Consider the following 14,223-nt stretch of genomic DNA (forward strand, 5'->3'; position numbering starts at 1 on the left):
TAAATGTATCACTTTTTTTTTTAATCCATTCTTCAGTTGAGGGGTATTTAGGTTATTTCTAGGTTCTGGCTATGACAAACAAAGCTGTTATGAACATAGTTGAGCACATGTCCTTGTGGCATGATTGAGCACTCTTTGGATATATACCCAAAAGTGGTATTACTGGGTCTTGAGGAAGGTTGTTTCCTAATTTTCTGAGAAATCACCACACTGATATCCAAAGGGGCTGTACCAGCTTGCACTCCCACCAGCAATGCAGAAGTGTTCCCTTTTCCCCACAACCCTCCAGCATAAGTTGTCATCAGTGTTTTTGATCTTGGCCAATCTTACAGGTTTAAGATAGAATTTCAGAGTTGTTTTAATTTGTATTTCTCTGATGGCTAAGGATGTTGAACATTTCCTTAAGTGTCTTTCAGCCATTTTAGATTCCTCTGTTGAGAGTTCTCTGTTCAGGTCTGTACTCCATTTTTTTTATTGGTTTATTTGTTCTTTTGATGATCAATTTTTTGAGTTCTTTATATATTTTGGAGATCAGACTTCTGTGTGATGTGGGGTTAGTGAAGCTCTTTTCCCATTCTGTAGGCTGTTGTTTTGTCTTGTTGACCATGTCCTTTGCTTTACAGAAGCTTTTCAGTTACAGGAAGTCCCATTTATTAATTGTTTCTCTCAGTGTCTATGCTGCTGGGGTTATATTTAGGAAGTGGTCTCCTGTGCCAATGCGTTCAAGTGTACTTCCCACTTTCTCTTCTATGAGGTTCAGTATGGCTGGCTTTATGTTGAGGTCTTTGATCCATTTGGACTTGAGTTTTGTACATGGTGATAGATACGGGTCTATTTTCATTCTTCTATGTGTTGATATCCAGTTATGCCAGCACCATTTGTTAAATATGCTTTCTTTTTTCCATTTGATAGTTTTTGCTTCTTTGTCAAACATCAGGTGTTCGAAAGTATGTGGATTAATATCTTCCCTTCGGTTCCATTGGTCCTCCTGTCTGTTTTCATGCCAATACCAGGCTGTTTTCAGTACTGTAGATCTGTAGTAGAGTTTGAAGTCTTTTATTGTACAGGATTGTTTCAGATATCCTGGGTTTTTTTTTTTTTGCTTTTCCATATGAAGTTGAGTACCAGAACCAACTTTTTTATTGACTGGTATAAGCTAGGGCCTGGCCTGGTTTGGAGGATCCAAGATGTTTCCCCTTAGATGTAGTTCTTTGGCAGGGAAAGTTAAAAGGCTACAGTCAGCCAGGTCCATCTCCCTCCCAGGCCTCTCTCTCCAGGGTGGAGGCAGCTCGACTCTGAGCATGTAAGAAGAAATGGCAGCTCTCTGAAAACCCGAGAGGAACTGGCTAGAGCCATTTCTGCTTATTCTGTTGACCACAGAAGTCACAGGCCAAAGGAGACTTAAGGGAGGGGCAATAGACTCCACCTCAAGAAGGAAAAAGTATAAAAAAAAAAAAAATAAAAAAATACCTTAATCTGCCACAGTGTGGTGCCATATCCTAAAGCAGATTAAATTGTAATCTCAGAAATTAGGAGGCTGAGGCAGGAGAATAGTGTGTTTAAGGCCAGTCTGGCCATGTTGAGAGAGACTATCTCAAAACTGAAAAATAAATAATTCATACCAAATGCTTAATAAATGACTGTTATTATACAACATCCTTCATTAATCCCATTATACCCAGTGAAAGCCCAGCAAGCAGCCAAGTCTCACTAAATGCTTTTTGTATCATAATTCTGTGTAGGATGAGGCATATGGACAATGTTTTAGGCTAGGCTAGAAGGGGGAGATTTTTGTACCAATCCATGAGCCATATTCCACAAATTTGGGATCCTGCTGCAGTCCGGACACTGGTAGGAATCCAAAATCAGAGGCCCAGATGGTCCCACAATCTCACACATTCTTCTTTAAGGGTCTCCCCCAAAGTCTGCTATAGGGAGGCTCCACGGATCACGGGTTCATCCACATGATTTGTGATCACTGAACTTCAAAGTTAAGCCTGTGTGCTGGACTTTTCTTTCACGGCCCCTGCCATTGATATTTCTCAAGAAAAAGCATGGGCAATCTCCACGTCATCCTTCCTGTGAATAACAGGCTGTGGTCCTCAGGATGCTAAAGCCAAAAAGAAGCACCTTAGATGTCTCTGAGAAAGTTCCTTGAGAGTGCAAAAGCTAGCCATGAGTAATTGAGTCTCATCACCCGTCATCCATTTCTCCAGAAACTATAATCCTATCGTAGTGTGCTCAGATTCCCTCTCTCTCTCTCTCTCTCTCTCTCTCTCTCTCTCTCTCTCTCTCTCTCTCTCTCTCTCTCACACACACACACACACACACACACACACACACACACACACACACACCATGCTTTGTTTTGTAAGATGTTTACATACAAGACAAGGCCCAAGGGTGGCTATTCACACCCTAGTTTCCTAGATGGGAATTGGTAGCAGCAGTGAGGATGGTCATAATCAGCTCTCCAGGGAAAACTACCCTGGATATGGCCCCTGCCAGTTTCATGATATACATACTACCTAGCTAAGAAGAGGCACAGCCAGCTCTCCCCAGTGGGTCTGACTGGGTCTAGCACTACCAGGGTCATTGCCCAGAACACAATTGCTTATGTTCAACTGTCAGGGTTGGGCCCGGAACTTCCATCCCCATGGCCTTCCTAAGGCCACACAGCCCTACCTGCTCCCTTGCCCGGTTCTGGCTCTGTGTCAGGAACACGAAAAGAAAACAATGATACAACTGTGAGAGTTTCAATGACTGACTGGACTACTGTTTGCTTTGTTTCCCTCTCTGCCATCTTCCTCTGTCCCTTGGAAAGTCCACGGAGTGAAGAACACAGAGACGTGACCAGAAACAACTGGGTTCCGGTGAAAGAGCCATGCATCTCTGACTCGTCTGAATCCCGGTTAATATCCTTGGATGCCAATAGCTCAGCTGCAAAGAGAAGATGCTAAGACTTGCTTCAGAGGTGGTGAAGACAGAAGATGGGCCATGCACTGTCCCCAACAATTGAGGTTTAAGGTTTAAGATTTCAGAGCCCACTGATGAGGACTTAGTTTTGACAGGAGGCTTTTATCACTGGAGGTGCCAAGGGTAGTCTTGGACAGGGAACTACATAAAAGGAACCTTCCAGCAGGGGAAATTCCTCTAGGGCAAGTTCCCTAAATGTTGACACTATGATAACCAAGACAGAGCAATAAACATAATAAAGGTTGAGTCAATTGCACCACAAAGAACAAGACAAACCATTCATTGATTCTGACAAGTGAGGGGAGACAGGCACAGCGTGCCACAGAAGACACTTTTTTTGGAACTTTCCAGAAGTTCTTGGCCCTGTTGGTGAGAAAGGTACACTAATAAGACTTCCTCAAAAGCAGGTAGGCTCTCTGGACACAGCAACATATGTTTTCTAGGTTGTGGGGAGGCTTTCCAATCTAAGTAGCGGACATGGATTGTTGGGCAAAGGTGTGGGGCCTTATTCTTCCAGGCACTTTGAATCTATTACTTGCCAGGGGAAGTTAGGAGTCCCCTTTCCCAGGAGGCCCAGAGGAATTGAATGGCTTACAGAAGACATATAGCAAGTTACTAGGGGAAGTCTGATGAGAACCCACTTCACTGGTAGCCACACCTAGGGGTTTGTCCAAGCTCACAATGGTTCTACAGCTGCTCATTCTTCTTAGGGTAGTGCTGCCCGGAAAATCCCGTAGCAAAAGCAAACCTGGGAAGTGAGCCAGATGTGTGCCGAGGTGGCAATCAACCTCCCCAGACTTCCCCAGAGCTAAGGGTCTAGGACTCTCCTTAGAGGGAGGTTCTCTGTGTCAGGTGTTCCACACAGGGATGTCCTGAGAACCACAGACACAAACAAGCCCACTGTCTGGTTTTGTCCATTCCTGCTCCCATCCACTCAGATACCCTAGTGACTCTTAGGAGACAACTCTGGCTCAGCTTCACATCTGGGCTCTCTCCGGGACTTTGTTTATAGTATAACACCATCCCATCAAGACCCTCCCTTATCCTTTTACCTGATCACAAGAGCCCCAATCCTATTATTTGTAACTGTCTGCTCTGCCTCCCTGACCAGACTTGAAGACAGGAAACCCCTTCTCATCACCATCCAGGCCCCGATAAATGCTAAGTACTCATGAACAGATGAGCAGATGAACACAGGGACACACAGCAGTACATCTTAGGTACGTTCACACACATTTCTTGTCTCTTCTGCCTACAGTTTCTTTGGAGGTGTAATGGGTCCCTGTATGATTGATGGGAATGAGGGTCAAATGTCACATGGTCTTTTTCAATTTGTACAAGCACATGGGCTACACCTGGTTTTATGTAATGCTGGGGTTTGGACCCAGGGCTTTATGTATATTAGGCAATGTAGCCACATTCTCATATCTTAATTTAATTATTTTATTTGACTTAATGTGTGATGCTGGGATGAAATGCAGGCCTTGTGTGTGCTGGGTGAGTGTTCTACCACTAAACTGTACCACAGTCTTAAGTGCTTACAAGGCTTCAAGCAGGGTTTGGCTCACTGGCCCTTCCACCTCCTTCCATGGAGAACACAGCTCTCCACCCCTCCTTAGGACAGGACAGTAAGGAACCATGCTGGAGCAGGAAGCAGCCATCAGCAGACAATGTAACCTATCCATGACTTAATGTTGGCCCTCCTAGTTCCCCAAATTGTGAGAAATTAATGTCTCTTTTTAGACCATACCAAACCCCAATTATTTGTTATAGCAGCACAGATAGACTTAGACACATGCTGAGTCAAGATCACCCAGGCCTGAGACAGCAAGTCAGGAGACCCTAGGGCTTGGCCTAGACAACCTCTATAACGACCTTCAGAAGAAGGGGGATTGAGTAGACGCTTCTAGTCTAGAAACAGCCGAGTCAAGCTTCTGTCCTTTAGATGGGTTTCTTGAAGCTGCAAAGTCCTTAAGGGTGGGCAGTCATACACATGCAGACTAGGACCACCCCACGCAGACCGGGACCACCCCCACGCAGACCGGGACCACTGCACGCAGACCAGGACCACCCCCACGCAGGCCAGGACCACCCCCACACAGACTAGGACCACCCCCACGCAGTCCAGGACCACCCCCACGCAGATGGGGACCACCCCACACAGGCCAGGACCACTCACTGCAACACCAACCTCTTTTCACCATCTTTTTCTTTCACCACCAAGAAGACCCTGGGCTCTCCATCTTTCTCAGATTCTGTCAACATCTCCCAAGTTCAGTTCTCTCAGAACAAAACAAACTCCTCTAGCTCCCACGTTCACGTTTACTGGAGAAGTGTTGCTCCCCTAGTTTTCTCACGAGGCACTGCCGAGTGATCCTCTTCTGACCTGTTGGACTCTCCTGCCTGCCCACAGTGCTCCCATGACCACTCGAGTGCTCACCTTCTCCAGGGCCCACCCGCAACCTTGTCTTCCAGCTGTCCAGCCGCCACTCCTATACAGCCACCAAGCTTTACCGTTGGGTTGGCGGTTTTCTACAACCCCCTTTATTCTCCTTTTGGGATTGGTTGCTGTCCCTGCCAGCTGCCACACAGCCCAGGGGGGCCTAAAGCATCCATCTCATTGGGCTACTTCCGGCTCAAAACCTTTCCATCCTTAACAGTGTGGCATGCTTGTCACAGCTGCTGGAGACCCAGTCAGTTTCACCTGGCAGCCTTGATTTTGTCTCCTCTTCAATTACCTCCTGACCAGCACCGCTTCCTCATTTCTGAGCTTTGACAAGAAGACTGTGGCTTCAGCGCCTCAAGCCTGTTCCCCAAAGTTCTTCCTCACCATTGTTTCTCAGTTCCTCCCACCCAAAGGGACCGAGTGATCTCCCCTAGGAATAAAAAGTGTTGAGTCTCAAGAGCACAGTTAAAGGACTCAGGAGTGGGCTTGTTTGTGCTTGTGAGTGCCTCTTTTCGCTTGGTCCAGGACCAGGGTTATGTCTTAGTCCCTTATATGGGTCTTCCCTCAAAACCCATTCCGTGGCTATTTAATTGGGGATACATTTTTTTTGACATGCTTAGCAGCACCGAGCTGAGAAAGCCCATAATAAAATAAGATGGTGGAAATGGAAGGGTAAGCAGTGGATGCATGGTTCAAAATCAATTGAAAGAAGAGAAAAGAACAGAAAAGAAAAAGCTAGGCATGTAATCACAGCACTCAGGAGGCAGAAGATCAAGAATTTGAGGCTAGCCTGGGCTTCAAAAAATACAAAGGCAGGAATATGGAGAGTAGGGAGGACGGTAGTGCATGCCTGTGATCCCAAAACTTGGGAAGTTGAGGCAGGAAGAGATCAAATTTGAAGCCAGCCTGAACTCCCCTGTAAGATCTTGCTTTTTGTTTTGTTTTGTTTTGGAGTCAGGGTTTCTCTGTGTAGCTTTGGAGCCTGTCCTGGAACTCACTCTGTAGACCAGGCTGGTCTCGAACTCACAGAGATCCGCTGCCTCTGCCTCCCAAGGGCTGGGATTAAAGGCGTGCACCACCATCGCCCAGAGCCCCTGTGAGATCTTAAAAACTAAGAAGTAAAAGAAGAGGAGGAGAGAGGAGGAGGGAGGAGGGCGAGGAGGAAGTTAGTTTCCCAAGGTTCTGCAGTAGAACTCTTAGAGCTAACCTGACCTCGCTGTCTCATCCTGACATAACTCCGGGCCTGGAAGCTCAGAGTTGGGATGATGAAGACAGAAAGAAGTGAAGTATGGCTATTTCAGCCCAAACTCCTGTGGCCACTGAGCAGCCAGGGCCACATTTGCTTTTTCGAGCCGTCCTCAGGACGGGCAGCACAGGAAATGAGGGGTTGTGAGGTGTGAGCTGCAGGTTGCTAATTATAACTGCTGCTGTGCACTGAGCACTTGCTACACGTGGGGCTCAGGACTTCTTCCCAGAAATGTCTACATTTAGATACAAAGATGCTGACTGCTTCCCTGCTGTAGCTTCTTTCCTGGATCTGCCCACAGCTGTGCTCGGGAGATCCCCTCAACTCACAGATGAAGAAACTGTAAACGAGGACATCAGACGTCTTACCTGATCTCACAAGAATAAAAATCTAGAACCTATAGTCACCCTATCCAAAATTCCAAGATTTATTTTATCTAAAAATAAAAAAGGGGGATTTGCACTGACAAGCTTGCAAGATCTCCCACAAGGCAATCAAACCTGCCTCACCTCCTTCCTGCTAAAATATGGAGTCTCTACACCAATCCCTCCTTTATGAATAACAGTTTCTCATCTGCTCATGGACTTATGCCATCTCCATTCAAAACAGGTCAGATTTCATCCTACGGTTTCATTGGTGGCAATCATACTCAAGAATATGGGCATTCTGGCAGAACTCTGCCATGCCCACATGCATCTCTGCTGCCCAGGAAGACACACCCCAAGATGGCTTCCTTGCATCTTTGGTGATCCCCACACCAATCAGCGTGAGAATCTACCATACTTGCCGAGGAGACTGGCTGTTCTCCAGGTGCTGATGTACCCAACTTGACCTAAAACTCACACCTGAGAGGGACGATTTACTCAGTATTGGCGGACAGACCTTTCCAAAGCCAAGCGTCAGGGGCCAGAGGGACTGGCTGGCAGTGATGAATTGTGGCTCAGGTCTGTGTACGGCATAGCCCACTTCCTACACGGGCCTGGCTACCACCAGGGCTGCTCTGGAAAATGCCATCCCATGAATGCTTATCATCCTCACCACCTCTGTGTGTGTTAGTGAAAGGGCAGGTTCGGCTGAGCATTCTTCATCTGGAAATTTGACATCAGAAATGCTCCAGACTCCAAAACTATTTGGTCCACCGACACCATGCCACGCGCGAGAGCTTCTACACCTGATGTCAACTGACAAGTAGGGTTAAAAGGCAGGTGCACTGGAAAGATGATAAAAGAAAAAAGTCCCTTTCAGGCTATGTGTATACAGTGTGTATGAAGCATACGTTTCCCGGTTAGGCTTAGGTCTCAGCCCCAGGGCAACTCGCTACACACATGCAAATACTTCACAATCCGGCACAAGTCTGCCACCCTCCTGGCTCGAACCTTTAGGATGAAGGGTGCTCCTGATACAAGGTCCTCTAGGACAGGCTGTGCATAGCAACCATCAAGGGCGGGGTTGCCCCCAGAAGCTGGCATAGTCCCATTCACCCTTCCCTCTGCTCCTTCAATAGGTGCAATCCTGGTGTAAATCCTCTTTTGCTTAATCTCTGAGTCACTTCCCCTCCTGGTGGCCGCATGTACGAGGGGAGAATATTCTTCCCATCCCACTGGGTTCCAGCCTGGCCATGAGGCCTGTTTTGGTTACTGAGTTTTACAGGAAAGTGGTGGCTGCCGTTCCTGAGTGGGACCTTCCAGAGTCGGCAGAGACTTCTGCTTTCTCTCTCATTCCTGATGCGCAAGGCTCAGCAGCAGTGTGAAAAGATCCAGCTGCAGGGCGTTTGTGTCCTATCAGTGAGAACACACGCGTTCCTTTGTACATGTGTGTCACAATCGTATGTGTACTACGGTACATTCATGCTTTGTGTGTGTGCTTAGGACTAAGGTTTAGGACAGTCTGTTACCACTACAAGCTCAGCCCAGCTGATAGAATTAGGATTTTTCAAAGAAAATTTTATTTTAAGAAACCAGTGAGGGAAGGTGGGCCGTGGTGGAGGCAAAGGCAGAAAAAAGAAATCAGAGAGGGATTCCAAGTGTTTCAAAACACAGCTGCGGTCAATGCAAGACCAGGGGGTGCTTTGGGGGCACCCCCTGGTCTCCTCCCTCTACTCCATGTGGGGAAACCCAGAAGGCTTCAATTCTAGGCCTGGGCCTTTGCGTTTCCCGCTTCCTCCTCAGGCCACTCCAGCGCAGTCACCCAGTCACAGAGTCTCACATCCTACATCATCTGGACAACAAATTCCTTCCAGGACTCTGACAGAGGCACCATCATTATCCCTATCTCAGGTGCCAGGGCCTGGAGAGAGAGGCGGAGCTTCTTGCCCCAGTCACCCAAGTGGCAGGAGGTAGAGGTGAGAGTCAACCAGGCTGTGCGACTCCCTGGTCTGTTCTGAGCCCTGATGACAGCAACTGCACAGAATTAAAAGAGAGAACGGAAGGCGGGACCTAGACTTTCTGAGGCAGGGAGCAGCCACTGGTCTCGCTCTGGCTGCAGACCTCACGGGAAAGGCTTCTGAGCAGCAGAGTAATGTAAAGAGAGAACAGAATACACAGACCACGGGCAGCTCTGAGTTTGGGATCAATGTGTAGAAGAAAGGACTGAAGAACCAGGTTACACGGATGACTTTGGTCTGTGTTTTGTTCACCTTCAGGGCAAAGCTGAACACTGACTTTATTTAAATCCTTAAAATGCAGGGAATTTTACCATGTGGCCCTGGAAGGAAACCAAGAACCTGACATGTTAGAGTTCCTGTTTCTGAGTGGTCTGATGGAATCATCTTGGCAGAAATGAAGATATTCTTGAGAAACTGGTGCCCCTTCTCTGGGCTTTCATACTATTGAAGTCATTGTCTCCAAGGAATTGAAACGTCACTAGGGGAAGGGAAAGGCTGGGGCCCTGGTGCCAGCTAGAGGAGGGTTATTTCCAGCAAAGAGACTCCGCAGTACTGAAAACACATCAGTGGTGACCACACCCCTTAGCAGGACTGCTCAGTTACACGGACCTCTTACCCTCAACTGAAACCTCATGTCAAACCCTGAGGAAGGACTTTGCTGGGGACAGTCACTGGATCTATTTGTCACTGGCTCCTGGGCCTTCTCAGAGCCCCTCCTTGTACTTCCTATTTTAGCAATAACCCCTTCAAGAGTGGCAGGAACCTGTGCCCTGGCTCTCTGATCTATACCCATCTATACCCATACCCTTCCAGCCAGCACCCCATTGAATCACCCATTCACTGTAATCCCCACCTGTGCAAGCTGAATCGGGATTGGGCCAGTTCTGTACCGAGAGCTCCTTTCCATAGCTGCGATGCTTCTGAACTGGGTCTGTTCACCGTCACCACTGTCCCACTCTTGTTTGGAAAGGGGACATGAAATCAAACCACCATCCTGCCTTCCAAGGGATGTGTTGTGTTTAAGGTGCAGAGACTTAGATGTGATGGCCCCAAAAGGTGATAGCAGGCAAGTGGAAAAGGTACAGAGGACAAAGGAACAGAGCAGAACTCCAGTTTTGGGCCAGCTCCACTCTCTCCCATCACCCCAAAAACCTTATGAACCCTGCCTTGAACCAGTACTCTCTCCACAGGGCCCTGGGCACACCCCCACCTGTGCACATTGCCAGTCCTTCAGGCGAAAACTCACTCAAGGCCCTTGGGTCCCTAAAAGTTCAGGGGTAACCAATGTGTGGCAGCCTAGTCTGGGAAGTCAAGACTCTCAGTAGAGGCGGGACTATCCTGAAATCCCAGACCATCAGGTTGTGGCCTAGGGGTCACAAACACATCCAGGACCATGTGTGCCAGGCACTGTGAAGGTCACCTTTTCCCGGCCATAAGAAAAATGACCCAGGTTCTTGGGAAACAGGAGACAACCCAAACAATTCCAACCCTCCTGAGTCATCAAAGGACACTATGTACCCCAGTGGTTTAGTTTACGCACCCCCTCATTCTCTTTAAGAACTCCATCCTTGTGCGCTGGCTCCACGGTCTCTCCCAGATCCACACCTCTACCCTCATACTCAGGGAGCCACTCACTCCCAGCGTTCATTCAAATCCAGTAGCTCTACTTTCCTGGACACATGATTGACTACATTTCCCAGGGTCCCTTGCGGTTGGGTTTGCTCATGTGACTGAGTTTTAGCCACTAAATTACGGGTACAGGAAACACCCAGACTCCTTTCTCAGTCCAACTGTTGCTTTGGACCCAACCCTAAAAAATGGAGGTCACCTGCTGGAGGTCTCAGAGCAGCAGGGTGCATGCAGGGGCCCTAAGGGAGGGACTCTCGCTTATGCTTGGAAATTCGTTGCCTGCAACCCTAAGCCATTTCTCGGTATTGTGGCAGTCGGCTGGTGTTCTACATGATCACATTCCCATGCCAGTCAAACCTTTCCACTCTCTCTTATCCCACTTGATGCCCTAGAAGGAGGTGCCCTGTGTTCCTGCCATAGAAGCACACTCTTTAACTATGCAGAAAGTATACCATGGGGCACGCGTCTGAGTCTCTGGAAAGACCTCCTCCCAGCAGGATGGGGAACGTGCTCTACTTTCCTTTGGTAGAACTAACACAAGCACCCCCACACACTCAGGACCGGGTCCTAAAGCCTGCTTCTTTCAGATGCCCGCCCGGACTCTTCCCTCAGAAGGGGGGCTCTGGGCCCGCCACACCCTTCCCCAGGAGTCCCTTGCAGTAGCACCTGTCAAGCGATGTCAAGACAGGGCTCTGCTCTAGCGTAGCCCCCACCCTCCAACCTGACTGGAGCGCCCCGAGGCCAGGACCTCCATCTCACTCATCTATGTACTTTCTCAGTGTCTGGAAAAACAAGCATGGGAATATTAACTGCAGCTTCCTTAGCTGCTGTCACTCTGTGGTTGACGAGGGTGGCGAGGTTCAGGGAACACCCTGGAATTGTTCTATGGGAATCAGCTGGTGCTTCAATTGTACTATGATTTCTTTTTATTTGTTTGCTTGTTTGTTTGTTTGTTTGTTTGAGACAGGGCTTCTCTGTATAACAGCTTTAGCTGTCCTGGAACTCTTTGTAGCCCAGGCTGGCCTTGAACTCACAGAGATCCACCTGTCTCTGCTTCCTGAGTTCTGGGATTAAAGGTGTGTGCCACCACCACCCAGCTTTATCCTATGGATGCTTGTCATGGGCTTCTTGGGTTTTAAAACTTAACATGGGAACATGGTCTTTGAAAGGATGCAGAAGCTGGTTCAGACGGGTGAGCCTAGGTCAGAAGAGGCCCAAACCGAAACGTCTTTACCATTACAAACCCACCCTGGGATCTAGGCGTGGTGGTGTGCACTTATCAGTTTGGCAGTGGGGAGGCTGATGTAGGTGGACTTGTGAGTTTGAGGCCAGCTTGGATTAGAGACCCCCAAACCGGTCCCCTCAGCACACCACCCCCCCAGCTCTGTGTACACCCAGAACTTTTGCCTTTGGAAGTGCTTGCCTGTGTGACCCTTACAAAGGCTCTGAGACAGAGATAGGACAGTGATCGTTAATTTCATTTGACAGAAGAAAAAGCCTGAGAGACTACAAGACACACACTGGATCACCATTTGAGACTGTACTACTATGTCGCTGGAGCCCAGCACCAGGCGTCTTATTTCCTCCCCTTTTGCTATCATCCTTTGTGCTCACACACGGGAGAGAGCTCAACTACGGCTACTGGGAAGCAAAGCCAACCAAGTTGCGAGCATAGAAAGTGAAAATAAACAGTGACTTTGCTTAATGTTTTGAAATAGAGCTCTTCTAACTTGACATTTGGTGACCTGACACCCACTGTGGTAGCTGGGTGGGCCTTCAGGTTGCAGTGAACCTTCCTGTCGCCATTTCATAGGGGTTAGGGTTACAAGCACATACTACCATGCCTGGCAATTTTAACGTTTGATGATAAACTGAATTTGAAACAAGCCTGGTCAAGGAAGGCCCCGTCCATATAATGAGGACACAGGAGATGCGCTAACACATGTCTCCTCTCAAACGCTTACCCAACCCAAACTGTCACCTTGGACCCAACTCTAAAAATGATTTTTTTCCCATTCTAGTTTTAAGGAGGGTTTGTGGCTAGCAGGTTCTGCTGCTGCCGCTTGGACGGAGGAAGGTGAGGTGAGAACTTACCAGATTTTTCTTCTTTGATGGGGTACTCCAGGACCTCAGTGGAGCTGTCCTTCGGGGAAGGAAAGTGGACACACAGCACCAGGCGTTTCAGGCTGCTGTCTCGGCACACGAGGAACATCTGAAATGGCAGAAGCGGAGGCTCAGCGAATCAGAAGCTTTGGTGGAAGCAAGAGGAAGAGCAGTAGGGTGGAAATCATCCAAGAGTACCTGAAACGAACTTGAAGGGGAAGTGGTCACACATCCCTTGAGAAAAGTGAACCTGACCCATAACCCAAATTGGAGGTCCTTAGGTCTCAGTTTCTCCACTGTTGATGCATGGGGGGGGGGGTGGCTTGGTATGAGGGTGGTCCAGGATCCAGGCTCAGAAAAGCCCTGGTAGTTGTGAGTTGGTTGAATTTCAACTCATTCTCTAGCGCCCAGGTTTTGTGGAGAAGGGTGGGGTGGAGGTGGGGAATGTCTGTTGGAAACAATCCTAGGTATCAGAAAGGTTATACTTTTTTTCCCTTTGCAAAAACAGAAATAGCAGCCAGGCGGTGGTGGCACATGCTTTTAATCCCAGCACTTGGGAGGCAGAGGCAGACAAATCCCTGTGAGTTCAAAGCCAGCCTGGTCTACAGAGCAAGTTTCAGGATAACTAGGACTACCAGAGAAACCTGACCTAATAGATGATAGATAGATAGATAGATAGATAGATAGATAGATAGATAGAGATAGAGAGAGATAGATATATAGAAAGATAGATAGATAGGTAGGTAGATAGATAGAAAGATAGATAGGTAGGTAGATAGATAGAAAGATAGATAGATAGGTAGGTAGGTAGATAGATAGATAGATAGATAGATAGATAGATAGGTAGGTAGATAGATAGGTAGGTAGATAGGTAGATAGATAGATAGATAGATAGATAGATAGATAGATAGATAGATAGATGATAGAGCAATAATGCTTTGTTTGGACTTTATGGTCCTAGAGATTGAACACAGGGAAGCAGCAAGGCCCTTCCACTAAGTTCCAGCCCCAACCCACTTTCCATTTTTCTTTGAGACAAGGTGTCACTAAGTTGCTCGGGCTGGACTTGAACACACTCTTTAGCCCGCATGGGCTTTGCTTGAACTTTTAATCCTCCTGAGTAGCTGGGATCACACACCTTTGCTATCAGTCCCTGCTAAAAATAGCAACCAGTTAACTTGAAACTCTCTGTGGCAGGAACTGTCAGGGTACATCATATACTCACTGGCTTAATTTTCTCTGTCACCACATGGTGTGAGTTTTGTTATTGCCCCCAGGTGAGAAATGAAGAGACCCTGACCATCACTGCCCGCTACTCTGGGAGGGTGTAGTGACTGAGTAAATGCCTGCCTGGACCACAGGGTGAACTCAGAAAGGTTGGCCTGGTCAGGACCTTATAAAACAACAGTGTGTGTATCAACAGAGATGCCTCACTGTATA

General features: G+C 47.8%; 1 protein-coding gene across 2 annotated transcripts in view; it reads right to left on the reverse strand.

Moving 5' to 3' along the window:
* The window catches only part of Rin3 (Ras and Rab interactor 3), a 110,593-nt gene that overhangs the window by 55,796 nt on the left and 40,574 nt on the right, over positions 1-14,223 (reverse strand). For both annotated transcript variants that reach the window (XM_057783312.1, XM_057783313.1), the window contains exon 3: positions 12,775-12,892. In XM_057783312.1, coding sequence (XP_057639295.1) covers positions 12,775-12,892 — 118 coding nt within the window. The remainder of the gene's footprint in view (positions 1-12,774; positions 12,893-14,223) is intronic.

This window comes from Chionomys nivalis, chromosome 10, assembly GCF_950005125.1.
Source record: "Chionomys nivalis chromosome 10, mChiNiv1.1, whole genome shotgun sequence".
NCBI classification, from domain to species: Eukaryota; Metazoa; Chordata; class Mammalia; order Rodentia; family Cricetidae; genus Chionomys; species Chionomys nivalis.